Source organism: Syngnathus leptorhynchus, chromosome 2 (genome assembly GCF_054491065.1).
Source record: "Syngnathus leptorhynchus isolate UIUO chromosome 2, UIUO_Slep, whole genome shotgun sequence".
Lineage (NCBI taxonomy): Eukaryota > Metazoa > Chordata > Actinopteri > Syngnathiformes > Syngnathidae > Syngnathus > Syngnathus leptorhynchus.
The window spans coordinates 1,804,242-1,820,464 of NC_141196.1; the positions used below are offsets into that span (position 1 = coordinate 1,804,242).

Genomic DNA, 16,223 nt, shown 5'->3' on the forward strand with positions numbered 1-16,223 from the left:
GACGAGGGGAACGGCCACGCAGTTAAAGGCAGCTCAGCGGGCTTTGTAGGACTACCATGAGATTTGAATTCTGCGGTGCACAACCACAACAAATGTTGTACTGCTTCGAGTCTGGGAAAAAAAATCATGTGCTTCCGCCTGTGCCGCCATACTAGGAATGAATATGAACAGAAATCGGCCCATTAAATTGGATCGGTCGCGCCTTGTCATCAATAACACCGTAGGAAATATTACATACTTGCTACTCGATTCAATTCTCAAGACTGTTAAAAAAAAAAAAAATATCCGAATACATGTTGTGTGTCCCGTTGCGCCAAGATTAGAGTAGCTCGTAGCAACCCATTGAGTTTTACAACTAAAATCAAAACAACACACAAAGGACTGCGTGATGTCTTCAAACGCAAAGGCTCACTATGTTTAATTCGGCAAAAGTTCGACTACAATTGACAATTAAGTTCATACCTCGAAGCGAGCACACTTGACCTCTTATTTGATAGACTGAGTGACTTTTCCTTTTTTTGAAGAGTCTTTTTATGCATTTTGACGTGCTGTTGCCTCTATATCTCATTAAAACCAGCAGTCACTGTAATGATCCTCTCCCCAAACATAGCTAGCGAGAGGGTGCAATGACGTCATCAAGTAAAGACAACATATAAGTGAATGGAGCCATATTGCGTCATCGCCACGACCAAAAGTGACGCTCGGCGAGGCTCCAAAGTCGAGCGGAATGAGACCCCGAGCCAGTAATACAATTCGCTGACCTCATTTTGACAACAGGGACAGGGGGGCGGGGGGTCGTTTCGCAATAGCGCGCTTGTTTATACAGGTGGTGGGCGAGTCGGGTGCGAGGCGCACGCACGTCTGCCCCAAAAATGTTGGGAAGATTGTCTCGAATGGTGTCACCTTCTTCTGCTGCCACATCCAAGTGTGAGTGGCAGTGTCACATTTCATTTGTTTGCATTCTTAGTGCAAACTTTTGTGGTTGTTGCGTTTGGTATTCATTGGATCAAATGCCTTTAGGGTATTAATGCAACCGTCGGAAACGACCCGGGGCTAAATCATCCACACAGGAAAAGGCAAACATTACATTTTTAAACAGTCAAAAGAAGTTAGTGTCTCAATAAATAGTAGTTTTCTGAGAAAAAAAACCCCCATCATTCATTCTCATTTATAATATATATATATTTTTTTATAAACAAAGAACTGTTGAATAATAAATGCATTTAATTCTTTTTAAAATATTTTGCATGCAAAATGCGTGGGTGAAGTACATTCGTTTTAAAAAATATTAATCAAACAATTGCTTAATAAAATGAAAATCAAATACATTATATTAACCTCATGTCCATGCAAAGAGGTTAGTTTAAATCTCATTTCAATAAATGTTTCTAAAACAATTCATTACATTTTTTTTATCTGTAGAATTGGATCCGCCCCCCCCCCCCTCCCTACAAATAAAGTAAGAACATGTTACGTCTAATAACATTATTACCGTATTGGCCCGAATATAAGACGACCCCGATGATAAGACGACCCCCTCTTTTTCAAGACACAAGTTTGTAAAAAGCCTTTGTCTAGACCCACGAATGTAATTGTCATTTTTATTTCAATGAAAAAAAAAACTCGTTTTATATTCGGGATAATACGGTATGTGTTATTATTTTTATCATTATTATTTATAACATCAAATGTGTTCATATCGTATTCATTATGAATAATTTCATTGGGGATGGGCTGGTAGTATAGCAGGTGTTATTAGCGGGTCGATACTAGCCCAATCTTAAGGTATCGGTTAGTGTACCAGCCATTGATACTTGAGGCCAACAAAATGCGCCACTGAGTAAGTCCTCCGCTGCAGTAGTTGGCGCTATACTGCGGACATTTGACACAAAGAAAGCTCTTTCTTTTTGCAATTTTTTTTTGTCGTTGCGTGTTACTATTGAGTTTGAAATATGGCGTTTGATTGAGCCATATTTCAAACTCAATAATTGTTTCATTGAATCATTCAAATGTTAATACCGTGCCCCTTTTCTAAGCTTAAATGACAAATGACGTGGCTCGCATTGGCTCACGCGAGAGGCGACCCAGTTGTTTGGTAAACAACTTCCAAGCAGCGTAACTTTTAACGCCGATGAAACGCAATTACGGACTGTTTATCTAACCGCAGAACAAGTCGCTGTGCCAAAAGCCAAAAGCCAAAGAAAAACAAAACGGTCTGTCATTGTTTCTGGCCGGGAGGCTCAGCAGGATTACAGCTGCTTTCTTTTGCTGCTGTTTTACAGAGCTGCGCAGCTTACACACTCGAAGGCAAACAAAGCATACGCTTATGGCGTACAGGAGGGAGGAGGGGGGGGGGGGTCGTCTAAGCGTCGTGGAAAAAAAAAAAAAAAACATTTGGATGGAGGACGGCAAAAGGGTCTTGTGAGGTGAGCACCAAGAATTTAGGTCAGCGCTCAAGTGGCTGGCTGGAGCCCGCTTGGAAATAGCGCGGGAGGCCAGCGGCGGGGAAAACGCTGCGTCACGGCTCCCGCCCGGCCTGCCTGACTCTACTACACCTTTGCCCGCACTTTTTCGTCCAACGATAGAGACAACTTTTTCCGGGAGAACAACGTCACCGTATTTGCGCACGCTGTACGGATATGCACGCTGGCCAGACACACGCTCTGGTTCTATGTCTCTCACACACACACACAGTAAACAGTCTTTATTGAGACGTGAGTGCTTGTCTAAACATAGACGAGCCCTATTGAGAGCGAGAGCGACTGAGGCGAACAATACGATGGAAAGTAGCCGGCCATTCCTCATAGACGGTGTGTGCCCGCAATCCAATTATCAGAGGCACGGCATTAACATTCCAGCAGTCTGGCAGGTGACGGCTGTGTCTTTTCAGGCCCGCCACCCTTGCGCTGCCAGCATGGGAGCACACGCTCGCTACTTGAACAATGCAGGCGGGCTCATACGCATGCGGCCCTCGCCCCCCCTCCCCAAACCCTCTCCCAGACCCTCAAAGTATTGAGACGTACAGAAGACGGGCAGAAGGGGAGGGAGGATGGCGGCATCAGTCAATGGGGCATTCTTCTGCACTCGCTCGCTCGCTCTCTCTCTCTCTCAGGGTGAGAATATGTTGATCACAGATAAAATTGCTTTGATTGCCATAATAGGGGGAAAGCGTTGGTTTTGTTTCGGGCCCCCTCGCGCTCTCAAACAGGGCCAGCTTTGTACGAGCTGCGTTTGCCGCGTACGACAGAGACGGCGTCGAAGGGGGAGAAAGTTCAACCGCCGAAGACAAACAATGTTGCTCTTCCCGAACGACGGTTAGCATAAACACACGCGCGCTATTCATTAACGTCGACCGCTCTGGCGCTCTTGCGAGCGTCGTTCGAAGGTTTGCGAGCACCGTGACATCGATGCTAATTTCCTTTAGCCACTCCATGCCGTTTCAAGTTCTGTGTTAGCGGGAAGCTAGTCTTTTCCATCACGCTATGCCAGCAACAAATTGTCGCTGTGTCTTAAAGCGACAGTTGTTTGAATCAATGCTAATTTTCATTAGCCAGTCTATGGCGTTTGACATGATATGTTAACATGAAGCTAGTTTGTTCCTCTCTGACATGGGTTCTGTTTCTTAAAGCGACAGTTTGAAGGTGAATAATCACTTTGACATCGATGCTCATTTTTATTCGCTAGTCTACGGCGTTTGACATGATATGTTAACATGAAGCTAATTTGTTCCTCTCTGTTGGTAAAAACGTCGAAGGCACGATGCACGGGAGTAACCGAGGCAGCGCACGTGACAACCGAGGCCCGCTCAGTGCCCTTGTGAGGTCCTCTATATACTGCAGCGTATGCATACATCTGGCCCCTACGCTGCTCCCTTCCATCTAATCAGTCGGCTGGCTGCGTCGAATACATTAAGAAAAGTGCATCTGCCTGCAACCGATCAATAGCTTCACCGTTGACTTCATCCATTTTAATGTCCGCAGCATAGTGGATGAGGACAAACCGAATCATAACAAAAGAGCTTCATCGTCTTTGCATAACGCCTTTGTGGGTTGTTGTTTTTTTTTTTTCTCTTAGATTGTTTTGGCATTTGTGAGTTGTTGTTGTTTTTTGGGCATTTTGCTCATCAAGTAGTATGCCTCAGCTTCGTCTGCCATCAACACGTTTTTTTTTTTTTCCCCGCACGTGAGCTCAGTGGAAGCATTTGGACTAGTTGGCAACGACGGACTGAAAGCGTGCACGTGATTTAAAGCCGACCGATCGCAAAAGGCTCAAGACGAGAATTGTGGTGTAAAAAAACGGGGGGAACTTGGAACATTTTCTGGACCTAAAAAGTTTGATGCTAAAGATCCGCCGCACATCTGAATCGAGCCAGGGGGGAGTCTCCCGGGGCGGCGTTGGCTCGGCAAACAGGACCAGAGCCTGGCTGCGCCGTGGATTAGGGCCCCACATTGGTCCATTGTTAATTGGGCGCCATGTGTGAAAGCTACACAGGGATTAGTTTGTACAGCTGCTGCCATTTGTCATAACCGCCCTTAACAAGACACACATGGCAAGCTCCATTTACAGCCAGAGGTTCGGAGGGAAAAGGTCCAGCCGGGATGCCACCTGAGGGAGCGCCAGCGGGGGACGGGAGCTCCTCGCCTCGTCGGTGGACGCCTATTGTGACCGCAATCGCTTTTGGGGAAAAAAACAAAACCCAATTCTATATATAAATAACAGTGGACTGACTGAGGGAGTAGCGTACACTGCTAGGCTAAGCTATTTGCTGATAAATGCCCCGAGTGGCAAATGACGAAAGAAATGGGAGTCAAGGAAGTCCGTTATGTTAAGCCTGGTACGGAGCAGCGTGTTTCTTTTGCAGAAATTGTTGGGTGCAGGGCCGCTGGCGCACATGTCGCAAGCCTAATTACAAAGCCGACCGGGTAAATGCGGAACGCGCTTTTTATTGCGCTCACACTTTCACATTTGCGGCCTGGCGAGAAACAGATGCCGAGGAGTTGCGTGGCTTCAAAAAAAACCCACCGGGTTTCCAATATGCAAAAAAAAAAGCAGCCCGCCCAAACTACATTTGTGATTCTGTTCCATTCGGGCGTTGTCGAGTTGTCGCGGTGACGGGCCGCACTGTAGGGTCGGCGCACAAAAGACGAGACAACCATCACTCTGGGCCAATGATCGACCCTGTCTGCACTGAAAGGACTTTGATGGGACAAAGCGGGGAGGGTGGTGATGGGGGGGGGGCACAGAGAAGTCAGGGTCTCCTGGGCAACCACTCTGCCTGTCTGTCCCTGCCTAAAGTTCCCCCACCTACTCAACTTACCCCTTGCCATTTTTCTTCCCTTCATTGGTTGCCCAAAAGGACTCCTCGAGGGTGTTTTTCTAACAGCGCCCTTCCAGTTTCGAGCTCTACGTTCCCGCGGCGGAAATTCCGGAGAGTCACGCTCAGTCGGGTAGACCAAGTCCCGTGTCAAGTCGTACTGGAGTTTCAGTGTCAGTACTTCTAGCTCAGAACGGAACGCCAGAACTTCTGCCGGCCCCGATTGGGGGCAAACATCACCCCCGCCTCGGGAGAGATGACGGCGAGGGGGTGCAGGGAGAGCCTTTGTACGCAGGACAGTGAGGTACAGTCTAATGCCTGGGTTAGGGGTGAATGTGGCCATTTGTCTTCATTTGGGCGGGCCGGCAGACACGGGGGGGGGGAGGGCTCCAGTCAAGTGGCCTCGGGGGGATTTCAAATGCATTCGAGGTCCTCCCCGAAAGCCTGGGAAAGTGCGGGCTAGTTGAGATCTTAACCGTGGACTCCTGACACAATCTGCAAAAAGGGGCGAGCGGCGTCTCCGGCTGAAGCAGACGGGAAAAGCCTTTTCAGCATAATGTCAGAAGCCACGTACGGCGTTTGTGCACGCGCAAATTAAACACGGGGTTGTCGAGGAAAAGGAGGACTTGTAAATTTTCCAGGGTGAGGGAAAAAAAAAAAAAAGAGCACCCACATTTCTCGGCGGCCTCTGCTCGAGCTGCCTGGTTTCCATGGAGGTTTATGTACACAGCAGAGGAAGAGCGAGAGAAAGGGCCCATTTAAGCCTGGAGGTATTTGCCGGAGCAAAACCCCGCCGCTAATAACACAAGCCGCACAGCGAGCCGCGCCGCAACCGGGGATGGCGTTTGACAAAAGAGCACAAGATCACAAGCATCCGCCAATGAAAGGCGGCCGAGGAGAGCGCATGCAAGAAAGAAAACTAAAATAGCTCCTGGGTTAAGAGCAAAAGAGATTGGCAAGACATCGAGTGGGAAGCGGAAATCAATAAGGCAAGCGCCCGAGCTGGGAAGGCCTTCTAAGTGGATTACATTGAGGGAACGTGTTCGATAGGTTACGGCTCCGAGACCGAGGTGGCCGCACACCGCAGGCTCCCTTGCATACTAATAAGGAAGTCGAGCTAGCGAGCGAGCGAGCGAGCGCAGGGTTGCGCGGTTCACTCGCAAAAGCTTTTCTCTACGCCTCGAGTCCCCCACGACCCGGAGCTTCCGACTTTAATGTCTCGTTCCTTGCGTTCCGAACGTTGGCAACATCCGTTTCGGCAAAAAGAAACACCAAAGGATGCTAGCTTGGCAGGCCGCTAGCTTGGCGGGCCGCTAGCTTGGCGTGCACCGAAATTGGGACGCGCGGGTTTTGGGCTTGCGGTTTTCACCACTGCGGGTATCAACTTCAATCATGCGCCACTTTTTTTTTGTGTGTGTGCTCAATTAAACTTCACAAAACACCTCGCCGTGTCTCTTTGCAAGGGTCACGGCCCCCGGGGGCCAAAGGTTAAGCCCGGGTCTGGTTAGCCGGCGCTAGGCGTGCGCAAACGATCCGTCCGTTTCCGCAAAGCAGGAGGGAGGTGGTGATGTTTTACGGCAGCGTCCGCCTGACATTTTTGCTGACGCATATTTTTGTTTTTAATAACGGTGTCCATATTGCAATTTTTTCTTTTTTTTAAAAAAAGTTGCAGGTGCGTCTGGAACGTGTCGTATCCTCTGTGATAGGCTGGAGTTCACGCTCAGAGAATTGTGTTAGCAATTATTGCTGTGTGTGTGTGTGTGTGTGTGTGTGTGTGTGTGTGTGTGTGTGTGTGTGTGTGTGTGTGTGTGTGAGAGAGAAGCCTGCATTGAAGCTGCCAGTTGGCACAATGAATGGCACGCAACACATCATGGCAACCCCCGCCCCCCCCCATCCCCTCCCTCTCCCCAGTGCGCCATGCACGGGGTCCACCCGTGTAGCCTCTTCTCTGAAAGAATAAAGCTGGAACACGGTGGCCTGGACGAAAACGGCATATTGGCGTTTCCGCACAAGATGCCGACGAATGCCACAACGAGAAGGAGTGGGGAAAAAAAAAATGCATCGCCACGAATCAAAGACACGTTTGGGCCGACAAAGAAGCTTGGATGGCAACCTCGGAAAACCTCCAACGGCCTGCCGCTTTGGTAGGCAGCTCGCCCACCCGCCCGCCCGCCCGCCTCCTTGGCACGGCGCTAAAGAAAATGGTGCCGCAGCGCACGCTAACAAACAACATGGCCGGGCCCTAAAGATGGAGCGAGCGCCACGTGTTTCGACCAACAATTGTGTTCAGGTCAGGTCAGCAAACAACATCTACTCAACATCAGCATATTCCCCAAATTCCACACGCGGCTTTTAAAATAAAACGACCACATCGACCATCATCTGGAGAATTCATCGTCCAATTTCTAGCTTCCATATGCACATTCTGCAAAATTCTTTACACGGTTCAGGTTCTATCGCAAATTCTCCTCCAATTGACAAATCCAAAATGCTGAGGTCCTTTTTTTTCCTGTCTAACAGGTCAATAATGCAGTAAAGTGCACATCATTTGAGTTAGTGAGCAAAAAAAAAGAGAGCTTTGCTTCTTCAAGTGGGACCTTGCGCAGATGCAAAGCGCAAAATGAGAAAGCGCCGCCGCCTGGCCGCCTGGCTGGCTGGCTGGCTGGCATCGGCCCACAAAAGACACAAAGGAGGCTTCGATGCCAACTCGGTGCCAGTGGCAACCGTTCTTGCGGGCGCACTCTGCCTTCTGCTTTGCCCGCTACGAGTCAAAACACAAAATGGCGCCGGACGGGTCTTTGGCCACGATGACAAAGCCTCGCAACCGTTTTTTGGTTGTTGTTTTTTTTTTTGAAACCACGCTGTCCCAAAAGCCTCAAGCATTGTCGGAATAGAACGGGCCATCAGGCAAAAAAATTAATAAAATAAAAAGCGGGAAAAAGTGTAGCGTGTAATACTTTCAGGAAATATCAAATGTGGATTTGATCAATTCCAACATACAAATTCATCTCAATATTCTCACTACCAAGTGTTGAGGGCATCTCTTCAAATGACATTTGCCGCCTCATTCACTTGCTCCATTCAAAAACGCCAATCTGGTCAAAAATTTGGATCTGGTCATTTTCAGACCATCGGCATTGGGCGAAGGAGATCAACTTTGTCATTTTCATCTATCGAGCACCCAAAAAAGGGGACTACACCTTCACTTTTTTTTTTTTTTTCCTTCTTGATGTATTGCCAACGTATAAGATGGAAACGATGGGCATGTTCTCGAAATCATAGGTGTTCAACTCAAAAGCCCGGGGGCTAGATACGGCCCCCCCCCCCCACATCATTTTACCAAGCCCGCCAGACAAATAGTGCATCCACTTCACGTGTCAATACTAAAATGACAAATTGTCTCCGCTTTTGCAAAATCGAGGAAATTGCTAGCAGTTTCTTTTTTTTTTATGACCATTCATCTTTTGAAAATATTTCAATCATTTTTACAAAACGACCTTTTCTCGACAGTCACGATGGAAGCGATGACAACAATGCGGCCCGCGACAAAAGTGACTTTGACGCTTTTGCTCTAAATGAAGCCCCCCCCAAGACAAACACCATGAGACCCAAAGCGAGTTCCTACCTTGATCCTGGACATAGTAGGCGAGGAACAAGTCCAGCTCCTTGACGGAGACGGTGATGTGGTGCGGCTGGACGCAAAGTGCTGGGTTGGTGCAATGCGGCGACTTGACCAGGCGCTCGCCATCCGTACTTTCCAGGGGGATGCCTTTGAAGAGGATGACCATGACCAGGTCCAGGCGCCAGACTTTGTCGGCTTGCCGCAAGCAGTCGATGCGGCGGATCTTGCCCTTCTGGTCCGGGTTGGAGAGCACGCAGCACGGGTGCTTCTTGCCCGTCACGCTCAGCACAAAGTCCTCGCGGTACTCCTGCCGGATGTCCTTGCGTAGCTTGGCCAGCAGCCGCGAGGCCCACTTCTGCTTGACCTCGGCCTTCTCGCCGAGGAGCTCGTCCTTGACGGCACGTTCCTCGTCCTTGGACATCCGCTTCTCGTGCTTCTTGAAGTACTTGCGCTTCCTGGCCTGCAGGTTGAACCACGTGTAGGCGATGGCGCGGACGTGCGGCAGGAGGGCCTCGATGAAGGGATGGAACTCATCCTGCGCGGGAGGGGGACACCCGAGACGTCAGTTCAAGGACGCCAGATAAAAATATTCGATCGTGAAGCTTTGAAACATGAAAATGAAAAGCGGAGCCTTAACTTGCATCACCATGCACGCATTTCCACCAGCCCTTGTGGGAATGGCAAAAATACAAATGTTGACTTCCATAAATAGAAAATGCGGTGTCCCAAATAAATTGAACAATTTCAAAAGTTCCACCTTAAAAGAAAACAAGTCGTTCAACTTCAGAGGCTCGCCCGCCCACTCGGCTTTTTGTCTCATGTCCACAAAAGGCGACCTTGGCAAAATATTTGGAAGCACATACCTCGGGTCAAAGTTTTTCCGGCGCGTCAATAAATTGACATATAAACGGGGCTGCTCTCTCGTCGTACGCAAAACAATTTGAAAATGTTTTGGAGAAATCGAGAATTGAAAATGCTGCAAAAAAACGACTAAGCCACCATCTCACTTTTTATGTAATTATGTACTGTAAAATAATAATAATAGTAATAATAATAATAATAATCCAAATGCTAATCCAAGTGCCAGTCGTTGAATGTTTGTCTCACACAGCAACCGCCGACTTATTAGGAAGATTGGGTGTTTTTGTTTTGTTTTTTAAATCACAAATTACACCATTATTTTTAACTGCACTTGTGTTAAAATAAAAAATATATATATTTTGTTTTATTTGAACAAAGTTGACTAAATAAGCCATTTGTACTTGCTTGCCAAAATGCAAAGTGACTTGAATCTTTTCCCCTTTTTTTTCTATTTAAACAAAACAATAGTGTTAAATTGCAATTTTCCCTACATCATTTTTTTTTATGACAAATCCTGTACGGACAAATTGCTGGAGCGAGCGGTGAGAGGGGAAAGGGTGGGGGCACCGTACTTCAAACCGGGGCCATAAAAAGCACAATCCTCTTAAGCACAACTTAAACCACATCTCAGTCAATCACTTACTTAATGCCAAGTAAAATATAAACAGTTAAAGTCAGTCTCGTTGGACCTTATCGGGAACCTCATCTCCTCGGTGAAAGTGGCTTTATCTCCACACACGAGGAGGGAGGGGGGCGTCCGTCAATAAATTAAAAAAAACATATATATATATACATTTAGAAACACTTGGCACCTTATTAGCGGACGGCACTTTTTTTTTTTTTTTTTAAATACACTTTCACAGAGAACCAGCAGACATTTTTGACAGATTATTTTTTTTTTTTTAAGTCGATACGTACCTGAGTAAGACAAATTGGAGAATACATGACGAGTCGGCTGCACAGCAAAGTGAGCGGGGGAGAAGAAGGGGGGAAAAGAGTTGCTGGTGACTTTTATCGCGCCATTCCCGCACCGCGAGCCGTACTCATCCGCAGCAAGCCAGAAGAAACCCTCGGAGAAAATCCATCAACTTTGTCCGAAAGATTGTCGGAACGGGGTGGAAGAAAAAAAAAAAGCAACAAATGCAGCAGACGTCAAAGTGGAGCTGCAGCGTGTATGTGTGTGTGTGTTTTTTTCACGCGCGTGTGTGTGTGTGCGCGCGTGATGTTGCGCCCTGAGCTCGCACTGCTTCATATGTGGCGCACCTTCGTTCCTGCGTGCGCGATTCTAGCAAATCAGACCAACTTTTTTTTTTTTTTTGAACCCACGTAATTACATGCTCACACCCCTCCTTTCGACCCTCCCACCCACTGCCTCCTCCTCCTCCTCCTCCTCCTTTCCTTCCAACCATCCACAGAGCACATTGTCTGCAGGGGGAAAAAGCGATTCTTGTACTTTGGACCGAGGGGGGGGCAAAGTGAGTTAACGAGCAACGCAGATTTCACCCATTCAAATGTGCTTTCATTTTGCAAACATAATAACACCACTGACAATTAAAGTAGTAATATGGAATGTCACGTACCATTGCACTGTACTGCATTAGGTTAACGGAAGCTTGGAAGTCAAAGATACACTCGCATTTGTCAACTTTAACGGAGCGGGGGGGGGGGGCGTGAAAAAAAGTGGGAAGGAAATACGTCGGGAGCACCTCGCGTCCCCTTCCCCCCTTTTATGCTCCTCTTCCTTCCTCTTCCAAGGATTCTTTTTTTTTTTTTGTTCAGTGAAGTTGATCCAAATAGGGGAGGCCCGGTTTGGCTTGTCGTCCCCGCCTTCACTTTCACTGTGTGGCCAGCCTGGCCGCCAGCCCCGCACCGCACCGCTAAAATAACTCTAATGTAGTTTCCGCACGCTCAGCGCTGTCAAGGTAAAATTTTGGCAGAGCCTCGATCGTGAAGTGGCCCACACACGAAAACGCACCCTTTCGCTCATTGTAAAGTGCATTTTAACCCACTTTTGAAGGCTTTTTACACCGTGCTCAATATAAAACGTCACAACATTAAACACTACTTTTTGTACCTTATTTTGAAAATAACCTTCCCGAACTGGTTGATCCTACCTTTCTTAACGCGGAAATGTTTTCCCATGAGGTTTGACATTCCGGCACACGATTGGCTGGCCTTCGCCCACTTTAGGCCACCTACTTCCGGTCGTGTGACGTGCCCACATTGTAGCCAAGAAAACGTGGGTATGGCGCCCTCGAGCGGCTAAAGTCATAACTGCCAGTAGCCGCTTCAGTCATGGTATGTTTTGTGCTTTTGAGGCTCGCTGGTGAGCCGAGTTTGAGTGAAAGACATCGCACACCCGCTCACCAGACAAATAATCACAGGGCACATCTTGGTAGATAACCAGGGAGAACAAAACCTTACGACTGAGTCAGACTTGCTAACCAACGAGTCCACGTATCATCAAAATAAACATGCAGTACTGTAGTGACGAGTCACGTGAACAAGTTGGAGTGAGGCTACACATTTACAATACAAGGAAGGACCATGCTCTCAGTCGTTAGTGCAGTTTGGAGGTGCAATTTGTCAACTAATTGCCTCACACTTTCTGGGGAAGTTTTCACAAGATCCCTGCCTCACTTCCGAGCAGCTCTCAACCACCGAGAGCAGTTGTGTGGGCAAATGATCTAGGTGAGGTCAAATAATCCCAATGGAAGGAATTCAACTACTTGAAGGCAACCGACCGATGAGTAGAACAGCTCCAAATGCCCCAGAATTTCACAAGCAAAGCAGCTCGGAAGTCGGCTGCAGCCAAATACCTAAGGAGGGTGAGGCTGATCCTGAATAGTCAGATGAACGGGCAAGAATAAGATCCTCATTCAGGCTGATTTTATTTTGACATAAATCAGGATGTGCGGCCACGAGAGTTTTCATTGATGTTATCTTGACCTGGATCTAACAAGGGATTATTGAGAGTTCAACTTGTCGGTGCGGTCATTCTGGGCGATGGGAGTACAAAACTCTTTGTTGTGTGTGTGAAGGCACGTCAGTTAAGGTCACGGCCGTGCACGTTACGCAACGCCTCACCAGACTCGAAGAGCTTCCCAGGACAATGGATCCGACTTAGGATCCGAAAGCCACCGGAAACATCCTGGACGGTCAAGTCGGAAGATCTTGATGCATCGTCATTTATTGCCTTGCTATTTGGGCAAAAACGCTTCAAGAACTGGAAATCCACTTTTTTTTTTTTTAATGGCAACGTTGCTCTTTTTGTAGAGAAGACACAAGCAAATAAAACACAACCGTGTTCCAAATTTGAGTGAAATACTGCTGTCGTCGCCCGGACGACTCGGGGGGTAAAATGAACAAAATAAACGCCCTCGCTTCACAATTTGGAACACAGTGCAAAAAAAGCAAGCCTGGGCATTGACAAACGACATTCGATCATATCTCCTTCTTTGACTTTTTTCATGACCATCTTCAGTGTCAACCTGCGAGGTTTAAAAAGGAGAAAAAGAGGGTAAAAAAAAACAACATAAAAAAAAAGGGGAAAGGAGGAAAAAAAAGGGGGTCGAGTTATTGTGGAAAAAAATTGATTTGAAAGAAAAACAAACCAAAAAAAAATCTAAAATATTTACACTTGAGTACAAAAACAGATCCAGTGTTATGCAAACACAAACTGTCACAAGCCATCATAAAATACATACATTAAAAAAAAAAAAAAAACTTCAAACCCGATTAAACAGTCATGTAAACACCCGAGCTGGTATGACATTTTGGAAGAAATATATGATTAAGAAAAATTCAAGTGTGTACCAGTGCATAATATTGCCTACGATAGATAACCCACTGCAAAAAAATATAACTATAAATATTTTTGGCAAATCATGCGTAGAAGGTATGTACACCCTTCAAAATGCTGGTTGGTTTAAAACAACCCCATTTGGCTAAAAAATCGGAACAATTGGAAAAGTTAGGTTCAACTTCCCGGGTCGGTCCAATCGTTAATGGAGCAGTCTGTGTGCGTGGGTGGGTGGGTGTAATACCCAAATCAACCTGAGAGGGTTTGCGATCATTCAGAACCACGACTTGAGCTACACGTGGGCTTCAAAGAGGCCGCCGGCTTGGAGCGCCCGCCGGCTTCGGAGCGGCACGAACCACAGCGCCTTCCAGTGGGTTCCGCACACCTCGGCCAGGGCCCACTTCCACGATCTCCTCAGGCCGTGACTGCGGTGACAAAACAAAGCAAGTCAGGAGAGAGAAAGAAAAGCAATCGAACATCCCGCGGGCCTTACGTTTCACTGGAGAACTGAGTCATCTTCTCGATGGTGGTGGTATCCTGTCACAGAGACTCAGGTATGAAACGGTACAAGTTCTGCACCGCGCTCAAGTGCTCACCGAAAGGATGCCGACAATCTGCGAATGAAATAAGCCCGACATGCCGCAGAACATGACCAGGCCCATGAGCGCAGAAGCCCGCAACAGAGCCAGCTCGTGCCGCGTCGTGAACTTCTCCTGGGCGGCAAAAAAAAAAAAACAGTCAATCGGTGTCGCCGGGCAATGTCAGCAAAAGGAGTACCTGGTCAAGGTGCGTGAGAGGTTGGAAGTAATAGTACTGGCAGAAGTCCAGCACCAGAGTAAAAGCACTGAGGACTTGTGTGTAGAAGCAGAGCTGCAGAAACAGCCAGTGGTTGTCTTCCCCCACACAATTATTGATCCTGGGAAAAACAAAGCCCGACACTGTCAAATAAATGAAGAAGTAAACAAAGCATTATACGCTTACAAAAAAAACAACAAAAAAAGTGAATCCCAATAAAACAGCTATAATCACCAAATGCTTGCCTTATGAACACAAATATTAGTACTATTGTTTGTAGTTCCACAAGGTTCAATCTTGGGGCTCCTGCCGTTTTCATTGTATTTGCCGCCTCTACTATGCAGGAACCTCAACACAGCCAGGCTTTGGTTGCTCGCTCGAGCTCGACGATGGGATCGGAGCTCCCGTAAATGGCATCGCGATCAAAATGGTTGCTGCTCGTTACCAGGGACAATGGTGGTCCATCCTCCGCACGCAGTGGCCACAACGACTGCAGTGATGGGTCCTTTTGGGCCTCATTAGGTTGCACTTGTTGCACAGTTCCCAGTGCTCTCGCTCTGAAACAAAGGAGGCAAATAAGGTGTCCCAACTTCAACCCATATATGCTGTTTACATACCAGAGTGAGGTATATGGGGGTTGGTAGGAAGATGACCAGGATCCGCCGTGGACGCCCTGAACAGGGCTAAAAAGCACAGTGCTGACGCAGCATAATAACCTGAAGAAAACACCCCATCTTTTTTCTCATGATATATCAAAATAGCAAGAGTGAGTGACCGTTTCCCTTGATGGGATTGGGTAGTCCTTACAAATGACCACAGCCCAGGAAATGTGGCCTTCTCTGTAGTGCGGCAGCAGAACCAGCTTGGGAACAAAAATGGAGTTGTAGAGCCAGATCCCAAAGATGGCGCTCACGCATAGCCAGCCCGCGGGGTCGACCACAAAGTGCAGTCTGAGTTTCATGGCTGCTGCACCTCCAGGGAGACAAGGATGAGGTCGTGCAAAAGAGGAGGAGGTCAATGGCACCATGCACTCAAGACACTTCAATGAAGATACTCAAGATGAGTGTCAATGGAAAATGTGGGATTTGTGTTGGCTGAAACTGTCAGGAATCCCGTTCTGCTTTTTTTGGTTTTTGTCTTCCCTTTACTTGTTAACGCGTTTTAATGACAGGTTTTAAAGAGTAGTCAATATGTTTTGAAATTCAATTTCAAATAATTACGTTTATGTTACAGGTAATTGTAGTAAATGATTTGATTTTTTTAATATACAGGTTTTCAATTAATAAATTCGTTTTTGTGATTTTATTTCAAACACTGCAGATGAGATACGAGCTTCACTTACTTGAAAGTGTAAATATAAACAATACGTCGCACAGGATAGAACGAATACCATTTTTCATAAACATGAGTTTTGGGGATAGACACTAGCTAGCATATATTATTATCTCGTAACAACCCCAATGGGTTCGGGGGAATAATATATTATTATTATTATTATTTTTTTTTCTTCGACGGTGCCCGCTTAGTAACAGAAATTCCAAAGTCATTTATAAATATAAATCAAACGTACGTTTTTCCTTATCGTCCGACCGGGAGCAGGTGGCTTCGTCAATACTTCCGCGTTCAAGTCTCCATGGGCTGGGCAGGAAGTGTCGGTACAAAATAAAAGCACACTTCTGGTTACTTAAAAAAAAAAAAAAAAAAAGAGATTAAGAAAAGCCTTCGTTGGTAGAGGTCATTGAAGAAATGCTTATAAATAAATGGGAGACGATGGACTTCGGGGCCACGTGATCATCATATCATTGTTTTATTACTATCATTGTTAAGTT

At 46.8% G+C, this 16,223-nt stretch overlaps 2 protein-coding genes across 13 annotated transcripts in view; both read right to left on the bottom strand.

Moving 5' to 3' along the window:
- Nucleotides 1-11,888, bottom strand: part of LOC147060013 (nuclear factor 1 B-type-like) — a 44,463-nt gene extending 32,575 nt beyond the window's left edge. For 7 of the 10 annotated variants that reach the window (XM_085934549.1, XM_085934585.1, XM_085934568.1 and 4 more), the window contains exons 1-2: nt 10,716-11,138; nt 8,940-9,471 (exon numbers count right to left, since the gene is read on the bottom strand). In XM_085934549.1, coding sequence (XP_085790675.1) covers nt 8,940-9,471; nt 10,716-10,742 — 559 coding nt within the window. In that variant the 5' untranslated portion in view covers nt 10,743-11,138. Of the gene's footprint in view, nt 1-8,939; nt 9,472-10,715; nt 11,139-11,377 lie in introns of those variants that run through there. The other 3 variants (XM_085934524.1, XM_085934514.1, XM_085934540.1) reach the window with 3 other exon arrangements.
- Nucleotides 11,889-12,676: 788 nt separating this feature from the next.
- zdhhc21 (zDHHC palmitoyltransferase 21) lies at nt 12,677-16,029 on the bottom strand. Of its 3 annotated transcripts, none has more exons than XM_085906471.1 (8): nt 15,965-16,029; nt 15,202-15,360; nt 15,012-15,110; nt 14,840-14,951; nt 14,377-14,515; nt 14,196-14,312; nt 14,093-14,136; nt 12,677-14,024 (listed from the first exon to the last, which is right to left on the bottom strand). In XM_085906471.1, exons 2-8 carry the CDS (start codon nt 15,353-15,355, stop codon nt 13,892-13,894), a joined length of 798 nt encoding a protein of 265 aa, XP_085762597.1. In that variant the 5' UTR covers nt 15,356-15,360; nt 15,965-16,029; the 3' UTR covers nt 12,677-13,891. The 3 variants fall into 3 exon arrangements, with proteins under 3 accessions (XP_085762597.1, XP_085762595.1, XP_085762594.1); XM_085906469.1 differs by having other exon boundaries at nt 15,202-15,357; nt 15,965-16,026; XM_085906468.1 differs by lacking the exon at nt 15,965-16,029 and adding an exon at nt 15,737-15,941 and having other exon boundaries at nt 15,202-15,366.
- Nucleotides 16,030-16,223: the final 194 nt, after the last annotated feature.